Source organism: Dermochelys coriacea, chromosome 8, assembly GCF_009764565.3.
Source record: "Dermochelys coriacea isolate rDerCor1 chromosome 8, rDerCor1.pri.v4, whole genome shotgun sequence".
Lineage (NCBI taxonomy): Eukaryota > Metazoa > Chordata > Testudines > Dermochelyidae > Dermochelys > Dermochelys coriacea.
The window spans coordinates 83,980,175-83,997,439 of NC_050075.1; the positions used below are offsets into that span (position 1 = coordinate 83,980,175).

Genomic DNA, 17,265 nt, shown 5'->3' on the forward strand with positions numbered 1-17,265 from the left:
GCTGCCTGTGATTTATTTTGCAGGGCCCCCCATGAGTCGGAGCCCCCGGCTGCATTCCCTAAAGCCCCTGCCTTAATCCGGCTATGGCCCTGTGACCAGTTGCTGACAGACTCATTTACTTTTAACTCCTATCATAAGTTACTGTGAATGCATAATATCTACTGTTATCTATCCAGCAGAAAGAGACCGTATGAGGGACAGGTTCTTCTTCAACACTGTAGAGTGGGCAAATATGTCTGTTCTCAGACAGTGGTCCTGATCTCACACAATATCTTTGATGCAATTTCAGAATCAGAAACTTAACTGCTATGCTCAACTCTCAATTTTTTTTTTAACTTTTTGCAGAAGAATAACCTAGACATTTGCCTTTTATAAATATTACATAAAGTTTAGAATGTCATCTTTCTCTGAAGTTTGTGTTTTTCTTTAAGCACTTCAGTCAAACATTAGATTTTTAATGGGTATTTTAATTCCTTATTTAAAAGTCATAGCGTATTTATTTATTCATCTAAAACTTAATTAACTTATCTTTTTTCTTCTAGGTTGCCAGCAGGGTGCAAAAGTATTTCATAAAACTGACTAAAGCTGGCATTCCGGTACCAGGCAGAACTCCAAACTTATATTTATACTCCAAAAAGGTAAGACTACATTATAGCAGAAGACTTCATATTTGCATGTGCATTTACATGCAAATTAGTTTTGAAAATACTAAGGATCCTACTTTAAAGTGCGGAATGGAACCTTTTTATTAAATAGACTGCTCATCCCAAGTTATGTTTCTATTATTTCACTGACAGAGGTATTTTTTACTGCTGTTAGCACCAGAGAGCAAGCTGGATTCTATTCTGGGTTGCACATCAACAGTTGTTTTAAGTAAGTTAGTTCCTGTTGCAGTGTCTTTATTGTGATGAAGGGCCAATCAGAAGCACACATTTGAGTTTGCAGGGCTGGCAGGTTTGTTTACTCTCTTCCCTCCATCCCTCCACCCCCAGCACATGCACATGTAAAATGATCTAGTAGTCATTGAACACAAAAAAAAAAAATATAGAATCCCAGCAGTGGCATTTTCACAGTCACCTTTCAGAGAAGAACAAAACTTTAAATCCATAAAAATTAAAAAACATAGAAGATGAGTTTTCACAAAAATGACTATATTTAAACTACCACAGCCATAGAGTTAACACTGAAACTGAATGCTTTTCTCAGGCCTGAACTCCTCTAAGATGTAAGATCATCCATTATTATTGTACATCATATTTAATTTTGCTTAGTAAGTTCTTTGTGAACAAATCTCCACCCCTAGCCCTCCCAGTCCCATCCCCCTTGAATGCTCTTGGAATGGTAGAAAAAAGAATAAGAATAGAAGGATAAGTTCAGTGAAGTTTCTGAGAATCCTTCCTGGTACTGGGAAGAGAAGAGAAACTCAAATATATATTTTAAATAGTTATATGGATTGATGTATGCAGTGTTGTTGTAGCCACGTTAGTCCCAGGATATTAGAGAGATAAGGTGAGTGAGGTAATATCTTTTTTTGGACCAACTTCTGTTGGTGAGAGATGTCCCATTTCCCAGACCTGAAGATGAGATCTGTGTAAACTTGAAAGCTTGTCTCTCTTACCAACAGAAGTTGGCCCAATAAAAGATAGTTATCTCACCCACCTTGTCTCTCTAATATGGATTGATGCAATTTTATGTGGCGCTCAGATGCTGTTGTGATGGTCATAGGATATGAAGTGACTTACTCAAGTTTACACAGGTTATAGAACACCCATCTCCCTGTTCTTCTGCTTACCATTTTGTCTTCATTATATGTATTTATCATTTTTTGGTGTGTAAGCTGTAGCACAGAGCAAGTCATTGGCACTCTTTCATTGACATTAACAGAAAAAAAAATATAAACTGATAAAACATGAATATCAATTAAGCCATCTTAATGAGATTTAAGCCAGACTTCAGGGTCTTCAAAATTCTCAAAGGTGAGTGCAGTAATGTCCACAAAATCTATTCATACCAGATAACTCTGCTAAAACATGTATTTGCAATTATAGGCCCGAATCCTGTAAAGATTTCTGCACATGGCTTCAGTGTGTAAAGATAAGCACATACATGTCTTAGCAGCATCAGATCCTTAATTAAGAATGCTCGCCATCAGAATTATTTGTGCAAACAACCTTTCAGAAGAATCTAACATTGCTGCCACTCTGAAAACTTAAAAATCTGCATTATTTTGTCCATTCGTATCTAATTACTATGCTTGAGGACAAAAGAGGCGGATTTTTTCCCTTCAGTTTAAATTTTAATAGAAAACAATGGTATTGCTGAACGTGAGCACAAAACAGTGGTAGTGAATGTGAGCAGATTGTGACCCATTGCATCTGCTGTGTAACCATAATATTTATTTCTTCGTGTGTACTTTTGTAATTGTTTTAAAAATATTTAATTTTTTTCCCAGAGTTTACAGAGGTTGTCTAAGTTCCTTAGCATTGTGCTACTCTTTAAATATCAAGTATTATATCAGGGCTGAAAATGTAACTGATATTGAATTTTATATTAATTTATAAAATTGTGATATTTATAATGGAAACCCTACCTTTTCTGCTTTTCTAAAACACATGAAACATATACTTATGTCTGTTTTCACGGTAGTATTCAGATCCTAGCTCTGAACACTAGATTCACACTGGTCCAGTGTATTGTTCTCAGGTTCACTCCAGCATGCTATCCTGCAGAGGTGTGGGCTCTCTATGCTCTCAACACTTGTAACCAATAAAAAAATATAATCATTGGAGGGGGAAATCTAAGTTTTACTGCAGATGGGGGAATTGAACTCTGTCTGCTAACAGAGAGTTGTCTACTTAGAGCAGTGTTTCTCAAATGCAGCCATGTGGCCGCATGTGGCCACCAGGGACTTTTCTTGCAACCACAGCCTCCTGAGTTGTGATTGCGCGCGGGGTGGGGGGAGAGCCAGCAGTGGTTGGTCCCTGCCCACCTCTGGAGACACAAGAGCTGGAGGAGCAGGCAGCCAGTGAGTTCCCCACCTTCCCAGGGCTGGTGGGGTCAGGCTTTAGCCCTTGGATGGAGGGTGGAAGGCTCTAGTCATGGGGCTTCAGGCTCCGTTCCCCGGCCGTATGGTGGCAAGCTTTGGCCCCAAGGTCACTCCCACCTCCAGTGCCCCTGCCCTCCACTACCTCCATATCCACCTCCCCATCTAGGGCTTAATTTATCTCAAAGCTTGCTGGGGCTGAGTAAGTCTGCTGTGAAAAGTGATACTTGTATGTTTGTTAATACCACTTTTCACAGCAGACTTAGTAACTAGCACATCTTTTAAAAAAAAAATGGCAAAAGACATTAGAAAAAAGACAAGAATGTACAAAGCACCTTATTTGTGTTTCTATTCTGTTTAGGCCCAGTAAAGAATAGAGACAACTGTACGTTATTTTTATTATTGAGTCTGGAAAAAAAATCTTACATAAATTACAATGGTGTGGACATGTATATGTGCATATTTATTTGTTTTTCCTAAAGTTAATTAACTATTTTAGGAAAACTTGTCAGAGTGGCCCACTGGCAAGAGATGGTGGCTGCATTCTGAGGCCACTGAAAATATTTTTATGAACGCCCCTGATCTAGACAGACTTATTCGTCAGATATTAGACAGACTTGTTCAGTGCTGGGTAGGAGCTGGTGTTCATGATACATGTAGGTACTAATGATATAATGAAGGATAGGAGACAGGTCCTGGAGGCAAATTTATGCAGCTAGGTAAGAGCTTCAAGTCCAGGACCTTCACAGTAAGATTCTCTGAAGTACTTCCTGTTCCATACGTTGGGCCAGAAAGACAGGCAAACCTGCAGGGTCTCAATGTGTGGATGAGCAATGGTGTGGGGAAGAGGGTTTTAGGTTTATTAGCAACTAGGAAACCTTTTAGGAAAGAGGAACCTATACAGTAAGGATGTGCTCCACCAATACCAAAATTGAACCAGGCTGCTGGCATGTAAAATTAAAAAGATTGTAGTGGGTTTTTTTAAACTAAGGGCTGGGGGAAAGCCGACAGGTGTGGCAGAGCCAGGAATAGAACACGGGTCTCTTGACTCCAAGGCCTGTGCGCTTGCCAATAGGCCAAACTGCCTCTTTTCAATTTTGACTCTGCCACAGTGTTTCTGTGTGACCTTGTCACTTCATCTCTTTGTGCTACAGAGCCCAATCTGTAAAATGGGGATAATTCTGCTTCCTCTCTTTTCTCTTGTCTATCTTATTTATTTAAATTGTAAGCTCTTCAGGGCAGGGACTGTTCATTACTAGGGGTTTATCTAAAATAGGATTGTGTCACAGTATTTATGTATGGAACAGATAATAGAAAGCAATCTCCAAGGCATGATGTATTCATCTCTCAAGTGAATGCCCCCCAGAACACTTGTACTAGGCTCAGAAGTAGAAGCTGTCTGAAAATTTGTGAGAAAAATAAGAGATCACATATAAAAATTTGTAAACATTTTGTCTACAGGTTTTATTGTTAGGAATTTCTTACTACAAAAAATAGTTTCTGAGGAATCTGATCTGAACATTATTTGTCATTTTTCTACTACAGTCGTCGAGCAGGCGACAGCACCCCCTAAATAAACATCTCTTCAAACCCTCAACATTCATGACATCCCATGAGCCGCCCGTGTATATGGATGAGGACGATGACGGATCCAGTTTTCAGAGCCACATGGATGCTGCAGCAGAGGAGGAAGTGTCGGTATGTCATTTAAACACAAAATTGCAAAATGTCTCGCTCGCGGTGTTTCTTGCCTGCTTAATGATATTTGGAAAAAGTGTCCTTACTGAAACACTGTCAAGTATATAGTAAACTGTTACAAATTCAGTTGCATAAGCCAGGTGGCGCAGGAGATTGAATTCTGGCACCTCTTTGATGTGAAGAGTCAAAATTCAGGGAAAGTCCAAACCAAAAAATAAACAAACCAAAAAACATGATACCAGGGAAGAATTAGACCGGGGTCAGCAATCAAAGAGGGCACACTGCTGCCTGCCGGGTCCCAGCCACCAGCCCCACTGCCGAACCCAGGCCGGGATCCCGGCAGGCAGCAGCGTGCCATTAAAAATCCTGCCCGCCCCAGCCCACTCTTTTCCACCCCTCCCCGCGGGGGCAGGGTGAAGAAGCTTGGTCCTGCTGGATGCTGCTGCTGGGCAGGCGAGCTTCCCCCTCCCACACCTCTTCCCCCAGCGTGCTGGTTCCTGCCCCTCCTACTCTACTTTCCTCCCTGCTGCCAATCAGCTGATGGCCCTTGCGAGGGTCAGGGAGAAGTGGAGCTGCAGCGCGCGCTGCTCCGGGAGGAGGTGGGCCTGGGGTCTTGGGGAAGGGGGGTGGAATCAGGGCATATCCCCTCCAGCCCCCTGCCGTGAGCCGCTCAGGGCAGGGCTGGGAGCACCCCCATGACTCCAGCCCACACCCCCCAGCCCTCTGCCCTGACCCCTGCACCCCCCTCACACACACCCAGTTCTCTGCCCTGACCCCTGCACCCCCCTCACACACACCCAGTTCTCTGCCCTGACCCCTGCATCCTCCTCATACCCACCCAGCCCTCTGCCCTGACCCCTGGAACCCCCCACAACCACAGCACCTGACTCCAGCACCCCCCACAAATACCCAGCACCCCCTACACCCCATGCCCTGACTCCTACATCCTTCTCACATGCCCCCAACCCTGTGCCCTGACTCCTGCACCTTCCTCACATACCCAGCCCCCCCACACCCCATGCCCTGATTCTTGCAGCCCCCATATTCCCACCCCAACCCTGAGCACCAAATGGGAGCTCCTGCACCCACCACACATTCCCACCTGCACTTCTTGCACCAAATTGCAGCTGCCTAGGTAAATACTCCACACCCAAACCTCCTGCCCCAACCCTGAGCCCCCTCCCTCATTCTAGCTCCTGGCCAGACCCTACACCCCAACCCCCAGCCTGCTCCTTCACCCCCAGCCCTGTGCTCAGTGCACTCCCATCCTCAGAGAGGATGGTGCAGAGAGAGAGGAAGAGAATGGGCTAGAACCAGGGAAAAGGTAGGTACCCACTCTGTGTGGTCAGGGATGGGATCCCAGACCAGCAGCAGGCTGAGCACGGCCGGCAGCCGGGACCCTGGCTGACAGGAGTCGGCAGACAGAATCCCAGACCAGCAGCGGGCTGAGTAGCAGTGGGCTGAGCTGCTCAGCCCACTGCCGGTCTGGGGTCCTGGCCGCTGGCCCAGCTCAGCCCGCTGCTGGTTTGGGGTTCTGGCTGCCGGTCCCTTGCCAGCTGGGGTCCCGGCCGCAGGCCCTGCTCAACCTGCTGCCAGCCTAGATGAATGGAACCCCAGGCCGGCAGCGGGCTGAGCGGGCCGGCGGCGTAAGATCAGCATTTTAATTTAATTTTAAATGAAGCTTCTTAAACATTTTGAAAACCTTGTTTACTTTACATACGACCATAGTTTAGTTATATAATATATAGACTTATAGAGAGAGACCTTCTAAAAAACGTTAAAATGTATTACTGGCACGCGAAACCTTAAATTAAAGTGAATACATGAAGACTCGGCACACCACTTCTGAAAGGTTGCCGACCCCTGAATTTAGACACTTCTGAAAACTTTTAATTGCACGTTCACATCTTCAAAAACAGTTCAGTCACCAACTGAGAATTATTCTGAACACCATATAAAGTGTGTAAACATATTTCTGCCTAAAGTGTTGCACCATCTTTCATCATTCTTTGGTATAATTGCATAGCATACTATATATGGCTCTTTGTCTTACCTTAGTGGCTGGACTAAGAGGTTAGATGCAGAGGTCCACACAGACAACTCATCAGCAGTGTCATTACATATTCAGTGGACTGGGTTTGTGGGCTTATAATATAAACATCTTTTCATACTTCTTTACACAATACTGTATGTAGGGAATAAATCCTACTGCTGAAGATTATGCGTCTAGATTCTCCACTTGTGTAAAATCAGCATGACTTCTCTGAAGTCAAGACAGAAGGATCTGGCCTGCTGAATTTATCTTTGGGAGAATGCTGGAGGGGAGGGTGTTATCACTCACAATCCTCACAGCATAACAAAAGGTAATGAGGTTGTCCAGCACAGATCAGTTCAATTTTTCTCAGTGACTTTGTGACGTGTACTGCATTTTCTTCATCTTAAATTGTTAGATACTCCTGAATCTATTGTTCAGTTCCAGCCACATCTCTTGTCTTTAGACATGCTCTGTATTCTCCTTGGGACTTAATTTCTGAGCTGTCTGGGACATCTCTCTGTCCCATCCCTTACCAGCATATCTGATAACTTACTATTTTTCCATATGAATCTTAAAAGAGGTGAAAAAAGTATTTTTAAGAATTAATTAAATGTAATTAAATTAAAAAATTGAATGTTAAAATTTACCTCTCTTTATCTTAACAAATCATTCTGGAATCAATTATACTTTTCTTCTGTGCGCATATATATAATTTTTTATACTACATTCTACATCTAGATTTTTTTTTTTTGCCCAAACTGCTTACATTTCACCCCGTGATGCCACAATTATAGTAGGTTTAGGGAGCCTATATTTCAACACCAGTTTTTCTTTTCAATTTTGCTACTAGTAGCTTTTGGTTTTGGTTTTTGCAATGGTAATGCTTGACTTGGTCCTATTTTAGGAAGCTTGGCTTACTCTTTTCATTCTTCACTAGTGCAGCATTTCAGATGGATATTTTTCTTGTTTGCAATAATGTAGAAAGAGACAGGTGAGCTCCATTACCAGACAAACCCCATTATTAAGGCTAAGGCTTTGTCATGGATGTTTTTAGTAAAAGTCACGCACAGGTCACGGGCAATAATGAAAAATTCACAGAAGCCCCTGACCTGTCTGTGACTTCTTACTAAAAATACCCATGACAAAATGGGCAGCTGGCTACGGGGGCGTTGAGAGCTCCAGGGATCTTGGGATCCCGGAGCTCTTGGAATCCCCCCTGCCTCCTGCCGGCTGGGAGCTCCATGGATCCCCACTTCCTCCCATGGTGCATGGGACAGTGGGGATCCCCCCTGGCGCCTGGGGTGGCCAGGAGCAGCAGGGGTTTCCCCTGCTGCAGGGTCCCCCTGTCATAGCGGGGAACGGCAGGGTTCCCCCTGGCTGCCCAAAGTGTCCTGGAGCTGTGGGGTTCCCCCTCTGCCACCTGTGGAGGCCAAGAGCTGCAGGGGTACCCCGCACTCCCCACCTGTGCAAGCGGCAGGGAAACTTGCAGCTCCCAGCAGGCGCTGGCTGAAGTCATGGAGGTCTTTGGAAGTCACAGATTCCGTGACCTCCGTGACTAAATCACAGCCTTACCCATTATCAATGCAAAATGACAGTATTAGGAGATCAAAAATATCATGCCCTGCTGACAAAATGAGTAAATTGGATTGAATTTCAGGATTCAAAGCAGGGCTCTCAGGGTATGTCTATGCTGCAGTTAAACACTCATGGCTGGCCCGGGTTTGCTAACTTGGGTTTGAGGAGCTCAAGCTGTTGGGCTATAAAATTGCAGTGTAGACAGTTGGGCTCAAGCTGGAGCCCAGGCACTGGGACCGTCTCGCCTCGCAGGGTCCCAGAGCTCAGGCTCCAGCCTTAACTCAAACATCTACACTGCTGTTTTACAGCCCCATAGCCCAAGCACTGTGAGCCCGAGTCATCTGACACAGGCCAGGCATAGGTGTTCAATTGCAGTGTAGACATATCCACAATGGCAGTTGCGTCATCTCAGAATGATTTTGTGGGGCATCACAGTGCAACCAGCAAGTAGTGGGAAGGGTTTATCTATAGTTCTTGACTCTGGAGGCACCAGTTGCTGCCTGCTCCATAGGTAAGGCTAAGGCCTCATCTACACTGGGGAAATTGACTGGTATACTTATTCTGCATTAGCTGTGTTGGTCAACTTCCCTGTGTAGACAAGACCTGAGTTGAGTTTTTCATATAAAGCAGGAATTCAGCCACTTCTTTATGTATGGAAAATACAGCGTGTCATCCCTAAAATTTTTCAGCACTTTTACTTTGAGTATAAGATTAGTTTTCTATGAATTTCCAAGCAAGTTCATTAATTAGTTTAGGAGTTAAAATTAACTAATTCAAAATGGGTCCTTTCAGAAATTTAGTAGCTGCTGTCAAACCTTCCCCATGCCACGCCCCCCCCTTAATAATCTTACTAAACAAATAACACAGACTCTTCAAACTTCAGTATTCTTAAAACTCACTGTTGTCTTGTGTGTAGGCTATATCGGAAGAATTTTGAGGAGAGTTAATTGTCACTTTTTCCTCATTCTTCATAACTGAATGTTTCTCCTTCAGTAGGAGCAAAAAAAAATTCTAATATTCAACGAAGAACTGTCCTCTGTCAAAACAGCTGCCATCTTCCATTGCTGTCAGTGGCTCTGAAGTCATAGCTACCTTCAGTTGGGTGGGCATTTTGAGATAGAGACCTCAGTGGAACTGTCTATGCTTTCTGACAGCCTGGTGGGCACCATCTTCCCTGAGATAGCTTGGCACTCTCACTAAGAAAAATGGGAGATGGTCGCTATTTTAAAATGAGAGAGCAAGTGATTTTTCATGAGGTTCTCTTAAGATGTTTTTATGCCCCAGCTTTTGGTAGAACATAAGCTTTCAGTTATGAAAAATAATGGCAAAAATTACCATTGATCTTAAATATTCATTTTCAAAAGCTACTTGTTGTACCTTGTCTATTCAACAGAGAGGGTAAAAAAGGAAAGGGAAGCTAGGGTGTGTGCATCCATGTGTATGTGCTGTGGACTAATAGGTGCTGGAGAAAAAGGGAAATAGGGGTGTGTGCACCTATGGGATCATTCTCTGGATCTTTCCCGTGGCATAGAAGGATGCCTCCTTACCACTCCCACACTCTGCTGAACCTGGAAGTAGGACGTCAGGAGTTTAAAACGGACATTCAATAAAAAATGTGCAATGAAAATTTGATGCCTATCTTGGCTCATCAATATATTTAAATGTGACATTGTCCCAAAACCCTAAACACATAACAATCTATAGGGATCTATCATTTTTGGCCCACTTTCTCAGCTAGTTAAGGCACTTGAGCAATCACTGGACAAAACTATCACTCCTCTGTAGAACAATGGTAAAGAGAACAAGGTCTAATTAATTTGATATAGTTTATGCTAAATTCTAATTCTCAATTTCTTAATCTGTTACCAGATATTTATACATAAAATAACCTAGCTTTCTATTGATAAAAACTAGCTTTTTTCCTCCATGTGTCAGTTCCCACTCAACATGTAAACAAATGTATTATATAGAAATTAAAGTACATTTCTTAAATGGAATTAAAAATAGGAAGTATAATTAAGAGGCATAATCTAACTCCTCTGTGAGCTATCTTCCTTACTAGAAGATACCTACTGTAGCACACTGTTGGTTTAATACAAACAATAGTACTAAAAATATAAATTAACAATAGATTTCTTTCCCCAAATAATTCTTGTATGTCTCTTATGTAGTTTATTCTGTCAATATTTTTCTGAAAGAAATTTGATCACACTTTTATGTTGAAGGAAGCTAGTTCTTCTTAGTAATGCTATCTCAAAGCCAAGGTTTTCTTTTTTGAACAGGATGAAGAAAGTATTCCGATAGCATATCGAGAATTACCTGAATACAAAGAACTGCTAGAGTTAAAAAAGTTGAAGAAGCAAAAACTCCAGCAGATGCATGCAGAAAGTGGATTTGTGCAGCATGTGGGCTTCAAGGTAAGGTATACTGGTAATCTGTTGTTACAGTAGAACCTCAAAGATACGAACACCAGAGTTACAGACTGACTGGTCAATCGGACACCATGTGGAACTGGAAGCAAGCAATCGGGCAGCAGCAGAGACCGAAAAAAAGAGCAAATACTGTACGGTGCCTGTATTGCATTTTAAAGGTAGGCACATCTGCACTGCCTGTCCCCACCTGCGAGGCAGCCACTTACAGCTAGGAGGTGAAGACTCTGAGGTTCACAGGCACAGCTGTGAGCCCCCGCTGCTAGCCCAAGGCAGCCTGAGCAGGCAAAAGCAATGTTGCGGTCTGTGCCGCTTTCCTGTAAGCCGCAGGTGCTGATTTCACCCTCTCCCCTTGGCCAAGAGGTGGACAAACTTGCAAGCTCAGTCCAAGCCTGGGAAAGAAGCTGCTGCAGCCCAAGCTGCTTATGCTGCAAGGAAGCTGCCGGTGCTGGGGTGGGAGCTTCTGCTCTTGCGACCAGTGTCTGGCCTGGAGTGTGAGCCTGAGCTACTGCCAGCATGCTGCGCTCTGGAGGAGCAGCTCAATTTTAAAGGGCCACAGTTTGCATGGCGCACTCACTGATGCCGTAGTGCCCCAGGGTGCCTCACTCATCATCCTTGCAGTCGGGGCTAGAACCAGCTGCCTGTCCCCATCCCCATGCACAGGGAAGCCACTTACACGTTGTAGGTGAAGATGCTGTTCAGAGTTAAAAACATTTTGAAGTTGCAAACAACCTCCATTCCCAAGGTTTGTATAATTCTGAGGTTCTACTGTATTCAATTTAGTGTGAGCATTTTTTTTTTTAAAACTAGCAGGAATTGGATTTTCTTAAAAACTTTCCTTTTCAGAGTGATAGATATATAGAAAAAATAATGATGGAAATATGTAATATCATAATGCAGGATTTTGTCTTAGAAATGTACAGACAGCACAATAAAACTCGCTGTAAAGAAAAATAAATGACTACAGCTATCTGCACTGCATTATGAAACTCCTCTTGGAATCTAATCTCTTTTGGGGTACTGGGAATATTAAACCTTAAGGGTGAAATTAATCCCAGTTAATAGTAGCAAAGTTTCCCAGTCATTTAAAAAGTTAGTCTTTCAGAAATTTGTCCTTTTGAAGGAAAAAAAAAGCCAGAGATGTGGAATGATAACTGTAGTAGATCAATAGGCAGTGTACTGAGGCTGTAGGTGCAGCGAAAAATTGCAGCAGCATTTGGGCCAGCTCCAGGCAATTTTTGAAGAGAGGATTTAAGCAAGGAAATAAAATGATATTGGTATGAGATGAATACAAATAATATTTTTACACTTAACATACAGAGACGTGCTATCTGCAGCACCATCCGTTTATTGGCAACATTGAAAAGGGAGGGAGTGCCCGAGGATACCTGTTCTAGTTTGAGGATTTTCAGTCATTACCAGCAACCTTCTTTGTAGCTGTTCCCAGAGGTGAAAGTAAGGCGGTACGCCCCGGTACGGCATACCAGCAAGAGCCAGTGCTCTGTACTGGGACCGGCTTTCCCAGACAGCAATTTAAAGCCCTGGGGTAGCGGCAGTGGGGCTCCGGCAGAGATTTAAAGGGCCCCGGGACTCCAGCCCCTGCTACCACCCTGGGGCACTTTAAATCGTCGCCGGAGCCCCGCCGCTGCTACCCCAGGGCTCAGGCAGCAGGGCTCAGGCTGGGATTGAAAGGGCTTGGGGCTCTGGCAGGCCCTTTAAAGCTCTGCCAGAGCCCCGGGGTAACAGTGGCAGCCTGGAATACCCAGAGCTCCTCAGTGATTTAAAGGGCCTGGGGCTCCAGCTGCAGTAGTGGCAGCTGGAGCCCTGGGCCCTTTAAATAGTGCCTGGGGCTCCCAGCTGCCTCTGCAGCTGGTAGCTCAGGCGTGATTTAAAGGGCCTGGGACTCCCAGCTGCCACTACTGCAGCTGGAGCCCCAGGCCCTTTAAATCCTGATTTAAAGGGCCCGGGGATTTAAGGCCCTGCCTCTTCTGGTTGAGGCCAAGCCCCCTGCTCAGGACTCCGGCGTACCAGTAAGTCCTTTAACTTACTTTCACCTCTGGCTGTTCCCCATGTATGGAGTCGTGCAGGAATTGCCTTTACTCCTTAGGGAGGAGAGAGGGCTTATTGGGCTTTTTTGGTAGTAGCCTTTTCTATAAGAATGAAGGGAATACAGTCCAAGGAGACTGACATACACTTGAAAACTGAGACTATCAGGCTAGTAACATACTGATACTGACAGATTTATGTCATGGTATTGGAAAGCTGAGGCTTTTTTAAATTAATGCTATTATTGTAGTTCAGAATATAAAATATGGACTTTGAGCAGGAATATTGCAATTCTAGCTATGAAATATAATGGACAAAGTAATTTGAGTTACTAATTTAGTACTTTAATGTACTATATTCGAAATGTTATTAAGGTTACAAAATCAAGCACTCAAAAGTTAGGAAATGCCAGAATTAAGGTTGTCTTTCCAACCGTAATTTGTCACCCTTGTGTGTATGCATCATGATACAGTTTTTAGTTACATGAACACATACTGTATTTTTCCACTGGACTGCCAGCTCATTCAGTGCACAGTATGGACGTTGCTTACTTAATGAATTGCTATTCAATAATTAGTTTTTTTTCCTGATTGTTCGAAGTGTGGCTTCTTGCCTCATTTACTGCACATTTTTTAAACCCGGGTCAGAATACACAATTGTTTATTTCTTTATGGGTTTTTTTTGGTGCTTATCGCTTTAGTATCTGAGTGCTTCACAAACATTAATTGATCGTCTCAACAGCCCTGTGAACTGGAGCGGGGAGAGGAGGGTGGTATTCTATTTTACAGATGGGGAACTAAGGCTCAGTCAAAGACCTGAGATTAAGGTCAAAAGTTGCCCCCAGTAGTGAGTGCCCAGTTTGAAATGGTTAGAACCTCATTTTTCAGACTATGTAGCATTATATAGCACTTTATATGTTCTAAGTACAGCTCCCATTGACTTCAGTTCCAGCTGTGAGTGCTCAGCATTTCTGCATATCAGATCCCTGGGTCTCACTAATTGTGTGTTCATTTTCTGGGTGCCTGTCTATGAAGAGTTTAAGTGATTTGTCTAGCATCACGTAGGAACTTTGTGGCCAAGGAAAGGATAGAATCCAGTTCTCTAGGACACCATTCAACTGCCTTAACCATGAGACCATCCTTTCTTTTCCTCTAGTCCTCTGCCTCATTCACTACACACCTTCCAACTTCTGCAACAAATGAAACAGAGTCCTGGAGATAACAGCCTCCTTTATTGTACAACCCTCATTCATTTCCAGAGTGAGTCTGCCCTGTGCACTGAATGATACCCATCATTGGGTGTAATCCTCTCTGTGGGTCTCCCAGTAGAGAGGGATGAGACACAGTTTTCCAGAGGTTTCACAGTTATTTGCTGTCAGCGCAAGAATGGTGAGACTCAGGAATCTTGTGTTCCGGTCCAGCCTATGGCGGGGAGTTTGCTTTAGACTCCTTGCCTTACCAGTCCTGGCCTGCCATGCCTGGTCTCAGTCCCAGTCTCGCCAATCAGTCCCAGTCTCCTCTTTTCCTTACTTCCAGTCCCAGTCTCCTCTTTTCCCTCCCCCTGATCTAGCTTTTGTCCCCTCTGCATTCAAAATAGGCATCCTCTTCCTCCACACTGACTGGTGGCCAGTAGGGGGGGTCACTGAGAGCACAAGAAAGACTCATTGCTTTCAGTTGCAGTGCACAGACCCAGAGCAGCTGGGAACATTCATTACATTGAAAGTCCATCTTCACCCCTGTAGCCTTGGACTGGAGCATGCTCAGTCATTCTGTGGGACTGGTGCATGTGGAGTGTAGTCAGCATTAGGATCTGTGAGAGGCTTGAGCATGTTCAATGAAGAAGGAATCTTCAGAAATTTAACTGGTAAAATGGAAGAAGTCTCTACTGAGCCTGTGAGAACTGAGATTTCTCCTGTGCTTATAACTTGGACGAATTTGGCTGGATTTTTCCTGTAAATAGCAAAAAGCACATCCATGACACAAAGGCCACCCCGTTCAAGTCCCTGCTCCAAAGCATGAGGGTGCAAGAGGTAGAAAAGGTCTCATGATTTTTTTTTAACATGGGCAGAACTACGTACTTTTTCCCTAGCCTTGTTCTTGGAAATGGCTGAACCATTTCGGCTGAAGTAAAAAAAAATTAAATAAATAAATAAATAAATAAGTAAAAATCAGCCATAGGCTAATACCCACCATGGAAAATCTCAGTCCAAATGGGTTTTTTTGGCAGAGTTATAAGCAACTAAAATCAGGGTCTTATCATGGGAACTGTCAGGCACCCTTAACAATAGGTGGAACTACCAGCCTTGCATGGAGTATAAGTTGTATATGTACTGAATTTGGAAACGCTACTGTGTAATAAACCTAAGCTAATGTACGATGTTCTTTGAGTGCTTGTTCATGTCGATTCCAGTCAGGTGTGTGCTCACGCACGTGCACGGTAGCTGGAAGATTTTTCCCTAGCAGCAACTGAAGGGTCGGTCTGGGTGCCCCCGGGTGTCGTGCCTTCATGGCGCCCAATATAGAGCCCTGCTGACCTGCCACCCTCTCAGTTCCTTCTTACTGCCAGTAGAGGGACCAGACAGCAATCAGAATGCAAGGTCTGAAAAAAAAAAAAATCAGGATGGGGGTGAGGGGTAATAGGAGCCTCTATAAGAAAAAGACCCAAAAATCGGGACTGTCCCTGTAAAATCAGGACATCTGGTCACCCTAACTGCCAGTGACAGTAGGTGGAACTTCCCTTGCTCTTGCTCCTGTTGTACTCACTTTGTTTATTCAGATCGTGTAGTTTAGTGTAGTTAGTTAGTCAGCTGAAAGTTTCATTTACAGAGGTTTACCCCCAGTCCCACCCCACTTATTTGTTGCCTCCGAGACATGTTGTGATTCCCAGGCTTCAAGACCTGCAAGGACTGAGCAAAGCGCTTGCCAAAAAGTGACCCTCAGACATCCTGTTTACAGTGTCTGGACAAGGGTCACCAAAAAGACTGCTGTAAAATCTGTTGAAAATTCCAACCAAGAACCCTGAAAGAGAGAGAGCAGCAGCTTAAAATCCTCCTCATCGAGGCAGCACTTTGACCACAGTTGGACCCCGGTGCCGGGGATCTCACCACCAGCACATACTCTTTGGTGCAGAGCATGCCAGTGCCCTCTTCAAGAGGCACCGAAGAAAGACGCGGCCAAGGACTCTAGGCTCCATCATGGAGTGTCTCGGGGACACTCCAACCTTTGGTACCGGTTCCAATTGCAGGTGCAGAAGAAGAAGAGGATTGAAAGGGGCCGATCCCATTGCCTAGATCCAGAGATCAGCCATCAGTGGTACTACAGGTGGGCCACGGCTCCGAGACTCAGGGGTTGACCACGTTGACTCCTGCCCAAGAGACGCAGTCGAGTCCGGGCCTGTCGCGCTCGCCAAATCCCTCAGAGAGCCTGCTGTTTCCGTCCACTCCTGAAGTGTTTGAGGCAGCACATGACCTGCTCAGACTCATGGCGCCATTCTCAGCTCCGAGGCAGGAGAAGGCTTTGGCACTGCAGGCTCCATCCTGCACTGTGCAGTTAAAGGGAAAGCCAGCTATGATGTCGTGCTGCTCCCCGTTGCCTCAGCAACCACAGACACCAGCACCTCCATCCAGGGAGCGCAGTCGGTCCCTGGGCTTCTGACGCTCCACGTCAAGAGGTTCAGCACTGCCCTGGTCCTTGTATTCTGAGACCTCAAAGTCGGACTCGTACCGCTCCAACTATATCAGGAGCAGAAGATCGAGCTCAAGGCCCCACAGGAGGTCCCAGCCGATGCCATGCACCCCTCAATGGCAGAACCCAGCTCAGTGGCCCTTCTGGACTCCATGGATCTGAGCCAAGGATCTTGCTCTGGTGCTGCTTCACTTTTGTCTGCAACCTTTGTCCCACCACGTCCAGTGACTGAGCAGTTATCTCCATCGTCGATGCCGGCAACCGCAGCACTGTTGCTGACATCGGCACCAACTGCGGCGCCGCCTTCAGTAACGTCCTTGGCACCAGAGGTGTCAGCGGCTCAGGTTACGGTGCCAACCGCATCTTTGGCACCAACTATGGCACCGGCTCTGGCACCAACGCCGATGCCGTCATGTATGCTGCCTGCGCCGATGTCGATTACTACCATGGCGCAGACACACCATCAGACAGTGCCACCAGCACCGGTGTGGGGACCGACGTCAACACCTGTACATGCGCCTTTCATGGTGCCAAGACTGGACCATTCCACCACTGTCCCACCAGCTCAAGAGATCCCTCCAGCGGGGATGGAAGGGAGCAACCACCTTCCTTAGTGCCCTCCTCATCTTCCCCAGATGAGACACTGCCATTGCCCCAGCTCTGGAAGACTCTAGGGTGTTACAGCAGATGCTGCACCAGGTCGCATAGGGTCTAGGCATTAAGGCAGAGGAAGTTGTAGATGATGCAGACGCTATG

General features: G+C 45.0%; 1 protein-coding gene across 8 annotated transcripts in view; it reads left to right on the top strand.

The window, feature by feature from the left end:
- ZZZ3 (zinc finger ZZ-type containing 3) overlaps positions 1–17,265 on the top strand; it is a 108,194-nt gene that overhangs the window by 84,476 nt on the left and 6,453 nt on the right. For all 8 annotated transcript variants that reach the window (XM_038411970.2, XM_043490469.1, XM_043490468.1 and 5 more), the window contains 3 exons: positions 543–638; positions 4,589–4,741; positions 10,634–10,768. In XM_038411970.2, coding sequence (XP_038267898.1) covers positions 543–638; positions 4,589–4,741; positions 10,634–10,768 — 384 coding nt within the window. The remainder of the gene's footprint in view (positions 1–542; positions 639–4,588; positions 4,742–10,633; positions 10,769–17,265) is intronic.